Source organism: Triticum aestivum, chromosome 7B (genome assembly GCF_018294505.1).
Source record: "Triticum aestivum cultivar Chinese Spring chromosome 7B, IWGSC CS RefSeq v2.1, whole genome shotgun sequence".
Lineage (NCBI taxonomy): Eukaryota > Viridiplantae > Streptophyta > Magnoliopsida > Poales > Poaceae > Triticum > Triticum aestivum.
Window position 1 is genome coordinate 300,447,712 of NC_057813.1, and position 16,415 is coordinate 300,464,126.

At 47.1% G+C, this 16,415-nt stretch overlaps 1 protein-coding gene across 7 annotated transcripts; it reads left to right on the forward strand.

The window, feature by feature from the left end:
• Positions 1-4,482: 4,482 nt before the first annotated feature.
• Positions 4,483-9,313, forward strand: LOC123160190 (uncharacterized). Of its 7 annotated transcripts, none has more exons than XM_044577997.1 (5): positions 4,484-5,438; positions 6,325-6,450; positions 6,851-6,948; positions 8,039-8,150; positions 8,942-9,313. In XM_044577997.1, exons 1-5 carry the CDS (start codon positions 5,361-5,363, stop codon positions 8,963-8,965), a joined length of 438 nt encoding a protein of 145 aa, XP_044433932.1. In that variant the 5' UTR covers positions 4,484-5,360; the 3' UTR covers positions 8,966-9,313. The 7 variants fall into 7 exon arrangements, 4 of the variants coding, with proteins under 4 accessions (XP_044433932.1, XP_044433934.1, XP_044433933.1 ...); XM_044577998.1 differs by having other exon boundaries at positions 4,487-5,438; positions 6,854-6,948; XM_044577999.1 differs by lacking the exon at positions 8,039-8,150 and having other exon boundaries at positions 4,485-5,438.
• Positions 9,314-16,415: the final 7,102 nt, after the last annotated feature.

The following is a 16,415-nucleotide window of genomic DNA, read 5'->3' on the forward strand; positions in this document are numbered from 1 at the left end:
TCTGCCAGGGAAACAACCCTCCGGGAGGGGGAAATCATCGCCATAGTCATCATCATCGATCCTCCCATCGAGAGGGGGTCAATCTCCATCAACATCTTCACGAGCACCATCTCCTCTCAAACCCTAGTTCATCTCTTGTATCCGATCTATATCTCAAAACCTCAGATTCATACCTATGGGTTGCTAGTAGTGTTGATTACTCCTTGTAGTTGATGCTAGTTGGTTTATCCGGTGGAAGATTATATTTTCAGATCCTTAATGATAATGTTGGAGATATGCCCTAGTGGCAATGATGTATGATGATATTTCCTATGTGTTTATGAATAAAGATAGTCCTTGGACATTATCAATGATGTGTATTAGCAAGTACATGACTTGTTTGTGGGACTATGCATTGTATGTTGACTATCCTAAAAGGTCCCTAGTCGAAAGGGTTGTGTGGACGCGCAGCCAACTAGACTAGCATATCACGTGGTCGATGGCTTGGTCTCACTAGCCATGGAGCATTGGATGCTAACCGGATAATATGGACTTGGAAAGGTCTGGTCAGATTCGACGTAGTCGGATCCTAGTCGAGATAAGGTCCGAGTCGGACAGACCCAACTATGAGACGCAGCGATATGTCATCTGTGAGTTTCTAGTACAACATATGTTCTATGTCCTAAGATCTGAGCTGACGCATGTACTCGGGATGGTGACAGACTTGCTTTGGGCCGACCAAACGCTACTCCGTGACTGGGTAGTTACAAAGGTAGGTTTCGGGTTTGTCCAGTCCCATGCTGCGAGACATGGTCAAGCAAGATAGGATTTGCCCCTCCGATCAGGAGAGATATACTCTGGGCTCCTCATGTGATCCGACCAGGATAAGCATGGCCATGCGACAAGGATTATGAGATAATCCGGATGGTGGTTGGCATCACTCGAAACAAGAAAGAGGTCGGGCTAGCACAAGGATGACAGTCTCGCCTTGAGCCCGACAACATATATCGTGAGGCAAAGGGAACAGAAGTGTGACACGTTGTATAGGTTCGCCTGACCAGCTTCATAGTCTACTTGGTGGTCGGCACGCCTTGCTAGAGGCCGCTACCAACCGTGCAGGTCGGAGGTGATCCAAACTGTGACCAAGCCGACTTGAACCTAAGGGGTCACGTCCTTAAGGGAAGGAATCTACGAGCTCGGTTTGGAGGACACTGGTCGGATGTGATCCGAGCTGGACTTGGAACGCGACCGAGTAGACTTTGGGCTTTAGGGTCCGTCCAAGGCCCAAGTGTTGAGCCCGCGACGGATGCCTATAAATAGTGGAGGTGCGACACACTTATTGAGTTGATCGCTTTGGTGCTGTCACTAGGGTTTGCATGTGTTGCGAATAACCACCTCCACTCACTACCGACTATGTGATCGGACCTAGCAGTCTGCCGCACGGTGTTCCTCCTGCACGCGCGGATACCGTTAGAGGCGGTGCACTTGAGCCGCTCAGGCAAACTTGTACGTGGGATCGGACGGCCGGCTATTCGAGGGAGATCGAACGAGGAAGAGACGATCCACGCAGACGCGCTGCCCCAACTTTTCTTCCGCTGCACGGCACTGCGCGTCTAGTGGTAACGAACTGTGACCTATCTCCCGTAGCATGTTCATGTTGTTCTGCGCGTAGGAAAATTTTAATTTGTAGTCGACGCTCCCTACCATAGAACCCAACAGATAATTAATACTCCTCTGATTATGAACATGAATATGCTTTGTGAGTAGTTACGTTTGTTCCCGAGGACATGGGAGAAGTCTTGTTATATGTAATCATGTGAATTTGGTATTCGTTCGATATTTTGATGAGATGTATGTTGTCTTTCCTCTAGTGGTGTTATGTGAACGTCGACTACATGACACTTCACCATGATTTGGGCCTAGGGGAAGGCATTGGGAAGTAAAAATAGATGATGGGTTGCTAGAGTGACAGAAGCTTAAACCCTAGTTTATGTGTTGCTTCGTAAGGGGCTGATTTGTATCCATATGTTTCACGCTATGGTTAGGTTTACCTTAATTCTTCTTTAGTAGTTGTAGATGCTTTTTAGAGGGGTTAATCATAAGTGGTAGGCTTGTCCAAGGAAGGGCAGCACCCAAGCACCGCTCCACCCACATATCAAACTATCAAAGTAACGAACGCGAATCATATGAGCATGATGAAAACTAGCTTGACAATAATTCCCATGTGTCCTCGGGAGCGCTTTGCTTTATATAAGAGTTTGTCCGGGCTTGTCCTTTGATACAAAAGGATTGGGCCACCTTGCTGCACCATGTTTACTTTTGTTACTTGTTACCCGTTAAAAATTATCTTATCACACAACTATTTGTTACCGATAATTTCAGTGCTTGCAGAGAATACCCTGGTGAAAACCGCTTGTCATTTCCTTCTGCTCCTCGTTGGGTTCGACACTCTTAATTATTAAAAGGACTACGATAGATCCCCTATACTTGTGGATCATCACGATACCATGATCATCAAGAAATTTATCAATGTGAGTATTTTTAACTCAGTTCTGTTGTCACTTCTAACATGCTTAATTCGCACATCATATTCATTCTAGGCCTTCTTAGCGAAGCTTTTGAGGATGTCTTGAGTACAAGTCTAGTCTTCGAGGAAGAATACCCAAGTGTATCGATAGAAATCATCAACAATAACCAAACCATAATGACTACCACCGAAGCTTGCATAATTCTGAGGACCGAATAAATCCATATGAAGAATTCCAAGTGGTCTTGTTGTGGTCATAACTGTCTTGGATGAATGATGTTTCTTGGTTAATTTACCAGCTTCACAAGTAGCACAGAGACGATTCTTGTCGAATTTCAATCAGGAATGCCACAAAGATGCTTTTTCTTCACTAGAGTCTGCAAGTTTCTCATACCTGCATGACCAAGTCTACGGTGCCACAGCCATCCTTCGGTTGCTTTTGCAAGCAAACAAGTTTGGACTGAGGGACCCTTAGAGAAATCCACAATATAAAGATCGCCCTTTCTAATTCCCTCAAAGACGAAAGAATGGTCAGAGGCCATCAAGACAATGCCTTTGGATATAGAGAGTAATGCCTAAATCACATAACTTGCCAACTGGCATAAGATTGAATCCAAGGAATTGAACAAGTAGCACATCATCAATAGATTTGTCCTTGGAAATAGCAATTTTACCTAAGACAATTACCTTCCCTTTATTGTTGCCGCCAAAAGTGATATACTTCAGAGGAGAAGCAGTTAAGTTGGGGTTGACAAAAACGACTTGTCTCTGGTCATGTGACTAGTGCATCCACTATCCATAATCCATTCAGTGCACCCGGAGACATAGTCCTGCAGAAGAATTAGGCCTTCTTAACCAGCCACATCTTTGCAAGTGGCTTCGAAACAAATGAGTGAGCAGGATATGATTTCTTTCGATAAGCATAGTTGTTGCTCGATGAGGAGCAAGAGTAATTGAAAGAGTAAGCATTGAAATTCTTTCCAGATGAATGAGCATAGTGATTGTATCATGTATGCATATATTCATTATATCTAATTCTTTGTGCCTACATGGTTAGTGAAGTAGAAATAGGCAGGGCATCAATAGTTTTCTTAGGCACCCAAATGTCTTTCTTTCGGGGGCCATTTCTGTTCTTCGGTCCAACATAGTGAGCAATTGTTTCACCATGTTGATCTTTGAACAACTTGTAGTTGTCCAGGGAATCATCATCTGGATATTCAGGAATGGGAGAGTTATATCCTGAAAGTAATACAGGGTCGAGCGTTTTGCTCTTTCCAGGGACCCACACAGTCTTAGGATATTGATGTGGTCCCCAGTAAGTTCCATTTTCATTCAATTTCCTTTCAAAACCAATGCCTTCCTTTCTGAAATTTTTGTGAATAATAGATTTCTTCAGAACATCGCAAAGGGTTTGGTGCCTTTTGAGAGATTTGAACATTCCTGTCTGAAGTAGATCCTTCAACCTAGCATTTAAACCGATAAGGAGGCTGGGCGACCCGCCCACCCGAGGGCTCCTCCGATTTCACTTCGTTTTGACCCTTCGAACGGGCCTGGTCGCGTCAACGCTCATGTTCTGGTCGTTTGATTTTTACAGATCGTTTTGACCCAAGGTTGTTTTGTGGGTGCACGATGACTGGTGGGCTCGTCTAGGCCTTCTATTGGCTGGGTCAAATTCCCTCGCGTGAGCCAGTCCTGCTGCATCGCGTGTCGCGTCGCGCGCAGGCTGGGTCTTTGCGTCGCCGGGACGTTGCGGAGGGGTTGGCGGACACATATGCACCCGGTTTTTTGCACCCGCATCTGTGCTATACCGATGATCGGTGGGCCAGTGCTTTCCTGGGCCCGCTCGTCGGCTGCGCTGGCTGCCCATACCCCGGTGTGGGTTAGAGTTTCTTCTGGTCAGCCGCTTTTGGCGGGTCTTCCCTCGTTCCCCGCACGCGTGAATTGTGGGCAGCGCGTCGTGCGTTGTGGAGGCAGCAACGGAGGGGTCAGCCAGTGCATGTGCACCCGGTTTCTGCACCTGCCTTTGGCCAGTCGCGATGACGAGTGCGCCGCCGCTACTCCTGGTCCCGCTCGTCGGCTGCAGTGGATGCGCGTCTCGTCGGGGTAGCCGTGTCGTCGGTTTGTTTGGTGCTGGAGAGAGTTGTGGGCCTGACTCGTGCGTTGTGCTCTGCCCGACTCCTGCGCCATGCCGCGTCTCGTCTACGACAGCAGGAGCGTGCGCCCTCTCTCATCCTCGCTCCTCCCTTCCTGGTCAACACAGCCGCTGCGCCACCTCCGTCCTCCGGTCCTCCCTTCCCCCCTGCAGCCCCAGCTCACGAGGAAGCCGCGGGAGGAGCAGCTCAACCAGGCGTCGCCGGCCGGAGAAGGAGGAGAGGCGCGGATGCCAGCCAGGGAGGCGGATCGGCTCGCCTCCGCCTCTGCATCCACCTTGCTGCTCATGGCAGCATGTGTGCGGAAGCGGGGACAGGCGACCACGAGCAGATGTCATCGGCGGACGCACGGTGCGCGAAGTCCGGTAAGATGGGCGCGGCCTCCCCGCAGGCGTTTCAAGATGCCGTGCCCGACGGCTCGGAATGCGCGTGCCTGGCATATAGGAGGTATGCCTCAGAGCAAGCTGGCGGCAACGTGCACCGCGAGGCCCCAGAGCAGCCCAACCAGTACATAGCCCCTCCGTACTGGAGGAACCCTGCCGCCGACGCAGCCAGCGACGGCGACGCGTATGAGAGCTCGGCCTTGGTGGCCCGCGAGCCGTACGGGAGGATCACGTCCGCGCTCGAGGGCAGCAACAAGCGCAGCACGAGGAGGTGCGCCTGGTCTGCAACGACGCAAGGTGTACGTGTCTGCATAGCAGCATATGTGCGGCGGCGGGGTCAGGCAACCACACGCAGATTTTGGGGAGCGGCACAACCATCAAGCAACGGCTGATGCCAAGGTGAGCTTCCCTACTGATTTCTCTCTCTCTCGCTGCAGATGAAGATACGCTGCCGGACTCCCTCTTTACTTCGGGTTGCATCTTGCCCGTGAGCTTCTTCTGCCAGCTTGGCCCTTTTCTTGCCATGTTTTTGGGTGTTCCTTCCTATAGCCAGCTTGGCCATTTGCTTTGTAAGGAGTAATTCAACTCTGAAAGAACAAATAATTTGAGATTACTTTTGTCTTTCCTACAATCTGTTCAGGTCGATCTTTTTTTCCCCTGTAGTTTTTCCTGTTTTTGACAGTGTATTTGGGTTATTTCTTTCTCTGGAGCTTGGGCATATAGATTGTCTTGTTGTCTCTTTTTACTAGCAGTCTTTCCTTTTCGGTATACGGGAGAGGTTACTAGCTCACATATATAGTTTAGTTATTAAGTTTCTAAATAAGTTCAGCCTCAGAGCACAGTTTTGTATGCTTCAAAATTGGAGTGTGACTTTTGCTTGCTGATTGATTCAGTTATGGTGTGCTTGCCTACTACTCAAAATGATTTTATACCATATCATGAATTCCAGGAACCTTATCACAACAGATCATTGGCATTGCAGCTTTAGGGACATGTATGCTTTATATCCCATCACTGAACAACATTGGATTTTAGTGAATACAAGCCATCCTCCTCGCTGCCCTCCTCGGTAGTTCTTCTCATTATCAATGAATAAGTTGGTTACCAAATATGCTTGAAGATTGCAGCACACAGAGATTGCCTGGCAGCCTAAAATTATTAGGAGCTTCCATTCAAGCAATAGTGTTGTCAATATATTAATTATTAGATTATGTTTCTATAGTATTAGAAGAACTTCCTTTATAGGATTCTCTAATATTTGATGCAAAATATTATTGATGGCCAGGTGAATGCAGTGGACTATTCAAGATCGAGGGCACCAACGGCATATGCTGAGGGCGTCCATCAACAACCCGCCCAATGTCCGGATTCACCGAGGAGTACAACCGGAGACACTGTCGGCTGCCTGCAGGTCTGGAAACCAGACAACATCTCTAAAACCAACCATCCCCTAATGCATGAATCACTTTGCTCAGTTTGGCTACAGCTAATTGGCAATCATTTCATCCTATTCCATAATGCAAACATCCTGTTTTTCTCATCGAGAGAAAGAACATTAAGAATTTTTGCACATTCTGTTGTAGCAATAGTATGAATAGCATCAGTGTATTTGGTCATATGTTCTTGTGGCTTCCAAAAAAACTGTAATCTTTGTTCTACTGGTACAACTCTCTTTGGCTAGGACATTTTGGCTTCAAATAACATAAATGAACCTAAAATTTCTTAATATTTTATATCACTTTTTGTATTGATGTTCTTCGTGCATGCTCATCTGCCAAGAGGTCAATCCAATAATGTCATGCGTTCCTCAGCAGGCGCCAAGCCCCCCGACACCAAGCCGTCTGTTCTTCTCTCTGCCCGAAGAAGGATTATGGTTCTCCACCTCTCTGCTACTCATATTAAAATTCCGGTATGTTCTTTCTTTCTTTATTTTCTGTCAACAAAAAGGTGAAACCTGTTCTTAATTTTCCATAATGATTTTGATGGCAATTTGTCAGTGTATTTCTAGCTGGAATTGCACGTATATCTTACAAATTTACATTGCAACAAATTAAGAAGGAGAATAGAAGTATTTGCAGCCATCTAACATATGGTATTTTTCAAAAAGCTCAAGGTTAGAGATGTGGCGCTGTATGAGGCTATCATTACGATGGAAGATAAATTATTGTTAAAATATTGTTTGAATTTCCTTCATTCTGTAAACGGCAATACAAGCTATGTTTGCACCATGATTCTATTCCAATTTTTTTTAACAACTAGCAATTAACGACACATCAAATGTCCTGTATTCAAATGGATCATTTTGTCTGGTTGGGTTTAGTAGGTCATAATGGTTTTATTGTACAGCAGGATTAATTTTGTTTATACTGTAACCAGTTCAAGGATTGATAAGTTTTCTCCCTATGATCTTTGCACACAAAGGTTCGGATGTGTTCTTTTTGAAATATACGTCCGGCAAGTCTCATGTGTCTTGCATTGTTTTCGCTTTCCAAGCTACAGGTTTGGATATTCTTTGAACAAGATTCTTTATATGTTGTTCGATTCCTCTTGACCACAAGGGGAATGCTTACTGTGGCAATACGCACTTCTATGCTTACTGATTGGCATTTTTATTAGCATGGAGAATAACTTTTAGTTCACTAAGATTAGTTTATGTTCACATTGCTCTATATATAAAAAAAGGATTGTTGTGCTGAAAAGGTATATGACATTCTGGCAAAACGTTGTTTAGTAAAAAGGTATGTAGAGGTGAACTTTAGAAGTGAAATGGTGTGGATGTTCTGACAGGGAGATGCTTGGACTAACTTTAGCGTCACACATGACTTTTTGTTTTCCTCCGAATGTATGTTCTACTAATTGTCAGCGCCTGAATTTTTGTTTTCCTCCCAATGTCATGTGATAATTACTGCACTATAAATCACATGCTTGCAAGTCATTGTTGTGTCGTCTCTCTCTCTCTCTAACCGCACCCTCCCCCTTCCCATCATCTTGGCTTGCAGGTTGCTGGCGTGTCTCCCACGAGTCCACGACATAACGTGTAATCTAGGTTGTTGGCAAGTTAACTTAGGATTGGCAACCTATAGTGTATTAGTGTGGCAAGCGCATGGGAAGGTGGGATTACATTCTATACTCTTGAAACTATGTAGAATTTTACATATACATTGTTCACTTCAGCAAAATAGAGATCCCCTAACTAGCAGATCAATGTTGGTTGTGATCAAACTTTTTTACATTGTCATATTTGTAGATATAGTGTGTGATGGAGTATCAACTAGCTGCCTTTGGTCGCACTTAGTATAAAAGTCTCATATATTGCTAGCTCCTTGTATATCTAATTGGATTGTTTGCTGAACAATTTCTCTAATGTACATCTCTAAAATTACTAATATATGGATTTTCTAAACATGATGGTGCATATCCGAGAAAGAAGAAATAGGACCAAGGAAATTAGGTGCTTCTCTACCTCTATCATTCACATTTTATTGTATTTTCTAAAGATGTGTGCCGCTCCTCGCCTGGTGTTAGTTTCTGCATGCTTCTCTCCATGGTCCTCTTTATTTAGTATGTAGAGTTCAACTAAACCATAACGAATGTGGAGGTTTATTTTATTTATGTTTGTTTATTTTGATGGTTTATTGACTGTTAGAATATAGTATGTTGTGTTCAACATGCTCACAAAATTGAATAGAAGCCCTTCTGATGTCGAAATCAGATTAAATTTATGGACTAGATCATTTAGATATTACAGGGGAGAACAACATTTGTTTTCTGGATTCAGTTTTGGTTCTTTCTATAAAAATAGTCGGATAGTGGTCTTAATGAAACATTGCATTTATTTCATACAAGTCGCTGACATAATTTGCATCTAGCAAATAAATTTGTATCACTATCTGTTTTATCAGGTAAAACACCAGCATGTTGTTTGAGGTGCATGCATCGGTTGTAGCGAAGATGTGCGTATGACGATGTATTGCTGACCATGGAGCACTCAAGGCTTCAAGATATCTACCGCAACTTAGAGGCTTGACACATTGCCACTTGCTCCTACCACCATGCAAATGGTCGATGCTTTAGTGTTGAACTATTTCTTTAATCTATGTGATGGTGCAACTTACCATTAGTACTTGTCATGTGGATTTCAATAGAAATGATGTTTTAGGCATGTTTGATGGTTATAAAACAAATGCCATAGATGATAGCTATTGCTATTATGGAGTTTGGAACTATTGTTCAACTGATATTCAATGTTTGATGCTCCTTCATTATTTTTATTATACAAGAGGGTGAAAGCTCCTATCATACATGTTTGCTCAAAACCTAATGCTCCTAACTAATGAGAATATTTTAAAAGCACTCATGATTTTAATGGCACATATATTTTAAAAAAAGGCTATGCATTTTTTGCTTAAACACAGTCTAAGAATACAAATGTTTCAATGTGAACATGATTTCAATTGGGCCTCTGTGAACATGGTAGCATGTATTTTGTGATATCAAATTAAAATATGTATATACATCTCATTGTAGACAACAATCCATCATGTTTCTTATTAAAGAGGATTAAATCATGGATGTTTTCTTTCATCGCGCGCATGGATTTAGCGCGCCTCTGCGCCATTTGGCGCAACGGGGTCCATGATAACCATATTTTCGACTAAAACAATGCTTCCTTAGCTCGTCTGTACATGTTACACAAATATAAGTTTTTTTCAAACTCGGATTTCGCAGCGTGATAACCATATTTTCATGGTTTAAAAAATGAGCTTTCTACTACTAATATTGAATATATCATTGCAAAATGAAACTATTTTCATCGACAACATGGTTTTAGTGGGTCTTTGCGCCATTTGGCGCAACGGGTCAACTAGTTTTCATCAGAAACAGAACTATTTTCCTCGATTGAGGGGTTGGCACTTGAGGGAGTCCTGGATAAGGGGGTATCCAGGCAGCCGGACTATATACATCGTCCGGACTATAGAAGCGTCAAGATACAAGACTCAAGACTTCGGCTCGTGTCCGGATGGGACTCTCCTTTGTGTGGAAGACAAGCTTGGCAACACGGATATTATGTTTCCTTCCTTGTAACTGACTCCATGTAAACACTAGCTCTCTGGTGTCTATATAAACCGGAGAGCATGGTCCTTAGAAGGCCGATCACAATTACAATCATACGATCATAGGCTAGCTCTTAGGGTTTAGCCTCTACGATCTCGTGGTAGATCTACTCTTGTATTCGACATATCTTCAATATTAATCAAGCAGGAAGTAGGGTTTTACCTCCATCGAGAGGGCTCGAACCTGGGTAAACATTGTGTCCCTTGCTTCCTGTTACCATCAGCCTAAGATGCACAGATCGGGACCCCCTACCCGAGATCCACCGGTTTTGACACCGACATTGGTGCTTTCATTGAGAGTTCCTCTGTGTCATCGCTTCGAGGCTTGATGGCGTCTTCAATCGTCAACAACACGGTCCAGGGTGAGACTTTTCTCCCCGGATAGATCTTTGTGTTTGGCGGCTTCGCACTGCGGGCCAATTCGCTTGGCCAGTTGGAGCAGATCGACAGCTTCGCCCCTTGCCACCAGATCAGGTTCGGAAACTTGAACCACACGGCGGATATCCGCGTAGACTTGATCTTCGACGGATTCGAGCCTGCGCCAGGAGCGCCGGACAGCCACGACGAGCACAGCCTAGACCTGCTATCAGACAATGCCCGGGACATCATCCCCGAAGCAGTCTTCGGCCTGCGCCAGGGCAGGTTGCGTCGCCTATGGACGGAGGGCTAGACCCCGCTCCATAGGCCGCACACTTATCGGCGGTGGAGCCAAACACAGGTCCCACCATTGTGGAGGACTGTAATCCCGGACCCCCGGACTCGTATCCGGTTGTTGGTCCTGGTCCGCTCACTCTCGAGCCAGTCGAGCCAGGTTGGGCTCCGGTAATGGAGTTTACCGCTGCGAACACCTTTCAGCACTCACCCTTTGGCGACATGCTGAACTCCTTGAAGTCTATCTCTTTGTCAGGAGACTCTGGGCCGAACTATGTCCGGCCCGAGTGGGAAGTAGGCGACGAAGGAATTCGGCGCCCACCCACCACCCACTTCATTGCCACGATCGAAGAATTAACCGATGTGCTTGACTCCGAAGATATCGACGGTATGGACGACGATGCAGGAGAGGCTCCAGAATCCCTGTAGCGCGGGACTACTACCTTGTCACACGATATATACATGGTAGATACGCCCAATAAGGACGGCAGCCCGGATGATAAAACACCCGGGCAAAAGCCAAAAAGGCCTCGCAGACGCCGCTCAAAGTCCAGCAATGGTAAAAATAGCAACAAGAGCGCAAGAAGTGTTGATATACCCACAAACTCCGAAAGCAATAATGACCACATGGACCCAGCGATGGAGCAGAATGAGCTAGGTCACGCCAAATCAAGTTCGGAGCAAATACCCGATCACAATGATCTGGAGGGACGAGCTCAGGATGCCGCCCCAGAACTGGAAGACAGTCCGGATGATGATGCATTCATCATCCCGGACGAACAAGTGGAACGAGACAACCTCCACAGAAAGCTTATGGCCACCGCAAGAAGTCTAGAAAAGCAGAAGCAACGGCTCAAGGCCGCACAGGAAAAGCTAAGTCGCAGATGGAATAAGGCGCTAGACACTGAAGAAAGATATGGCGATGACCGCCATACGAAAAGCTATCCGAAGCGCAAGCTACTACCAGAATTCGACGACACGACCATTCCACCAAAAGAAAATTCGACCAAGAAACCAGACGTACCGCCTCACAACAATAATAGAGCGGCTGCGGACACTACGCATGATCCACGCGAGCATCCGGATAAAAAGACGGTGCAGCCAGGTCCATATATGGACCTAGAAGACACACCCCAGCGCAGGACTATGGTCACCCAAACGCTCATAAAAGCCAGATACCAGTTCGGAATCAACCCCGGACACAACAACAGATGACTACATCCCACAATGCGTCCAGATATAGAGGGGCTGATCACCCCCTGTGCTTCACTGAAGAAGTACTGGACCATGAATTCCCACAAGGCTTTAAACCTGTGAACATAGAAGCATACGACGGCACGACAGACCCAGGGGTCTGGATCGAGGATTTTATCCTGCATATTCACATGGCTCGTGGGCATGACCTCCACGCCATCAAATACCTTCCCCTCAAGTTGAACGGACCATCTCGACACTGTTTGAAAAGCCTCCCCGAAAACTTAATTGGGAGTTGGGAGGAACTCGAAGACGCTTTCAGGGCCAATTTCCAAGGGACTTATGTCCGGCCTCCGGATGTTGACGATCTAAGTCACATAATCCAGCAGCCCGGAGAGTCCGCCCGCAAGCTTTGGAATAGATTCCTCACTAAGAAGAATCAAATTGTCGACTGTCCGAACGCCGAAGCCTTAGCGGCTTTCAAACACAGCATCCGTGACGAATGGCTCGCTCGACACCTCGGCCAAGAAAAGCCAAGGACAATGGAAGCCTTAACAAGCCTTATGACCCGCTTTTGCGCGGGCGAGGATAGCTGGTTGGCCCGTAAAGGCACCAGCGACCCCAACAGATCCGAACTAAGGGATGGCAACGGGAAGCCACGGCGTAATAAAAACAAACGCTAAAACAAGGAGAAAGCCCGGATAACACGACCATTAACGCCGGATTCAGGGGCTCCCAACCTGATCATAATAAGAAGCCATTCAAAGGCACTAAAGACGGACCGTCCGGTCTGAACAGAGTCCTGGACAGACTATGCCAAATTCATGGCACCCCGGAAAAACCCGCGAACCACACCCATAGAGAGTGCTGGGTCTTCAAGCAGGCCGGCAAATTAAATGCCGAACACAAGGGGAGGGGCACACCAAGCGAAGACGAGGATGAACCTCACCAGCCGAACACTGGGTACAGAAAAAATTCCCGCCAGAGGTTAAAACAGTAAACATGATCCACGCGACTCGCACATCCACGAGAGGGCATAAACGCGTGCTCATAGAAGCGCACGATGTAGAGCCCGTCGTACCCACGTCTCACTATTGGATGTCTCATCCGATCACTTTCGATCACATGGACGGGCGAACTAGTATTCGGCGCGGAGGATCACATGCCTTGGTGCCTGACCCACTAATTGACGGATACCGTCTCACCCATGTCCTCATGGACGGCGGCAGTGGTCTCAATTTAATATAGGAGGACACTGTCCGCAAAATGGGGACAGACCCATCCAGAATTAAGCACATCAACACCACCTTTGAAGGGGTGATACCATGCGTTGCAGCCTGCGCCAGGGGCTCCATCATGCTGGAAGTAACATTCGGCTCCCCAGGTAACTCCAGAAGCGAAGAGCTGCTCTTCACTATCGCACCCTTCCAAAGCAGCTATCACGCATTGCTAGGAAGGACAGCCTTCGCCCGCTTCAACGCATTGCCGCACTATGGCCACCTTACACTCAAGATGCCCGGTCCCCGTGGTGTCATCACCGTTAGCAAAATCATAAAGCGCCCTTCACACGCAGCGGAATATGCGATGGCCCTGGCGGTCGTACTATAAGCGGCCTCCAGTTCTAGAAAACATGATTGGTCATTAAGACCACAGACACGGTTAGACGAGTCCGGTAGCCCGGATAAATTCAAACAGGGCACTGTATATGTAATCCCATAAGGGAAACCAGGGGCTATCTATATTTAATACAGCCCCACGCTTGGCTCGACCTTATTGGCAGGCCAACAGCTTACACTCTTATTACTGATCGCATACTTACGTTGCACCCTCCTACGAGTTTTTCTTTTTTGCAGACAATGATCGCGCGACACCCTTCCAGGATACGGCACAACGGAGACAAAGGTGCAGACGTACAGCAGGGGCCCGTGCAAAAGGTTTCTTTTTAGATTAAGCCCCTGTGTAAACCTTTTCTACTGCCTCTTGTTGTTTAACCATCCCATGGGTTCTATACCCACAGAGGATACTGCCGTTTTTGGCATTTGGCCACGACAGACTAAATTGCACGTACCTAGAAATAAAGGGCTTAAAATAGGCTCTTGTCAGCCTATCTTCTTTTACAAAAGACCGAATACCCTCGGGAGTGTTTGTCGTCACGAGTTTGGCCGTATATGCATTAGCTCTGAATCATGTCTTTGGTCAAAATGTTGGGTTTGCCCGGCTCCTGGGTTTGTCTCCTTACGTTCCGCTATCATCCGGCTAAGGCATGCCAAAGGAGAACTACTACGATTGTGCCCTGGTTATTCCGGATGAGCGCCTCAGTAGAGAAAGCCGAAAACTGACCGTCATGATACAGCGAGAGACTGTTCAACCACTCGAAGACTCACCGGAATCCCTAAAGATTCCTCCGCCTTAACGAAGGGCCGTTTCCCGGCCATGTACACACGCGCCCGTATTCGGATGCACGTGGAGGTACCAGGGGCTACATAGTAGCCCCACCATTAGACTCCCATGGCTAAGCGAAAGTGTTACAGTTATATAGTCTGGTTGCCTAGTTCGGCTTGCGATCACCTCCTTAACGGACCAAGACGTTGGATCAAGTGTGATTATGCATATTTTTTCGCCAACACCCCCGCATTGTCCGCGACGGGCTGAAGTCAACGACTGCTATCTTTCAGACTACTTATACATATAAGAATAGCCGCAAAGGGAGGACAATCATACTTTCGGGCAAAAGTATAAACATAGCCTCATAATTAAACTAAACATTGTTTTCTACAATGATTTGACTTATCACTCGAATAAAACACTCTTCGAGGACTGCGCCTCTATCTGGCGGGCACCTTCTGTGACTTGCGCCAAGTAGTGCTCGGCCGGATGTGGGCCTCCCGCCGGATCCTGGCTCGCTATTACAGTGGCCTCCATATCCGTCCAGTAGGATTTAACGCGGGCTAGAGCTATCCGCGCACCCTCTATGCATGCCGACCTCCTCATGGCGTCAATTCGAGATACGGCTCCAAGGAATTGCTGCATCAAACCAAAGTAGCTGTCCGGCTTAGGCCCCTTCGGCCAAAGATGGTCTATTACAGACCGCATTGCAAATCCGGACAACCTGTGGAGCTCCACCATAGCAGCCACCTTCTCATTCAGTGGCAGCAGATGAGTGAGAGCATTGAATTGCGACCAGAAAAGATTCTCCACTTCTGCATCGCCTTGACCCGCGAAGAACTTGACAGCATCAGCTGTGCTATTCGCCAAATCTGCATACGCGTCTGCAGGACTCATGTGACCTGCTAGGGGAGCATACTTCAGATCCAAGAACTTCGTCCGCAGTAAGTACGATCCCCCAGCCACGATTTTGTCAGCTTGTTGGAGCTCCTCCCACATACTCCGGATCTCGGTCCGCATCTCCTTGGCGGCATTACGTGCCTTGTCCAGCTCGGCCGAACTAGCCTTATTCTCCTTTTCAAGGAGTGCGTACCGGTCGGTGGCATTTTTTAACTCTTCAGCCATTTCGGCTATCTTTTCCTCGCTTCGGCGACGAGAAGCCTGTTCAGCTCTCAACTCTTCGGCCGCCTTTAGGGCAGCTGCATAGCTAGCCCGAGCTTGTTCCTTGGCTTGAGCAAGTTCCGCCCTCAGGGCCTCCACGGCAGCAGCACCATCTGCAGTGCCAATACATTGCATTAATATTATGCATCTTTGGCATTTTCCTACACATTATAATAAAAACCAAGCACATACCCTAGGACTCCTCAAGCCGTTTATTCACCAGCATGATATCGGCATTGATGGATCCGATTTGCCTCCTTAGCTCGGCAACTTCAACAGACTGGTCGGCTGCCTGATCCTTGTATACCTGCGCACACGTACGGCGTAGCCATTAGTATATGATCCCCCGTATGCCGCCTATAGCGGGCAACCAGGGTCTCAGGGGCTACTATCTACAGGGAGCAAACCTAGCGCGTGCTTCATAACCAAAAATTTGTGCATTTTTTCACTACATACCTCAAAGCCTTTGAGCAGGCTTATAATGCCTCATTCAAGCCGCTGGTAGCGGATGAAATCTTCGTGAGCACTGTGCTCATTAAAGAGCGGTGCTCCTCCGAGAGTGAGGCTCGCTCCAGACGGCCCGTCAGTACGTCCGGCCGGACACTAAACTGCGCCGGACCCTTCTCATCGCCCCCCGTGGGAGCCAAGTGCTCCGGGCTCAGGGCGGCTGACGTACTAGCCTCCGGCTTCGGTATATCCGGACTCCTCCGTGACGACACCTCCATGTCGCCCGCCTCATGAGGTGGAGAGTGGGGTGGGGTTTCACTCTCCATCATCTCCGGACGAAGGTCCCCCGAAGACGAACTCTGTTGAGAAGAGCTGCTCGCCGGACTACAAAAAACAAAGTCCTGGTTATGGATTTCGGAGTAAC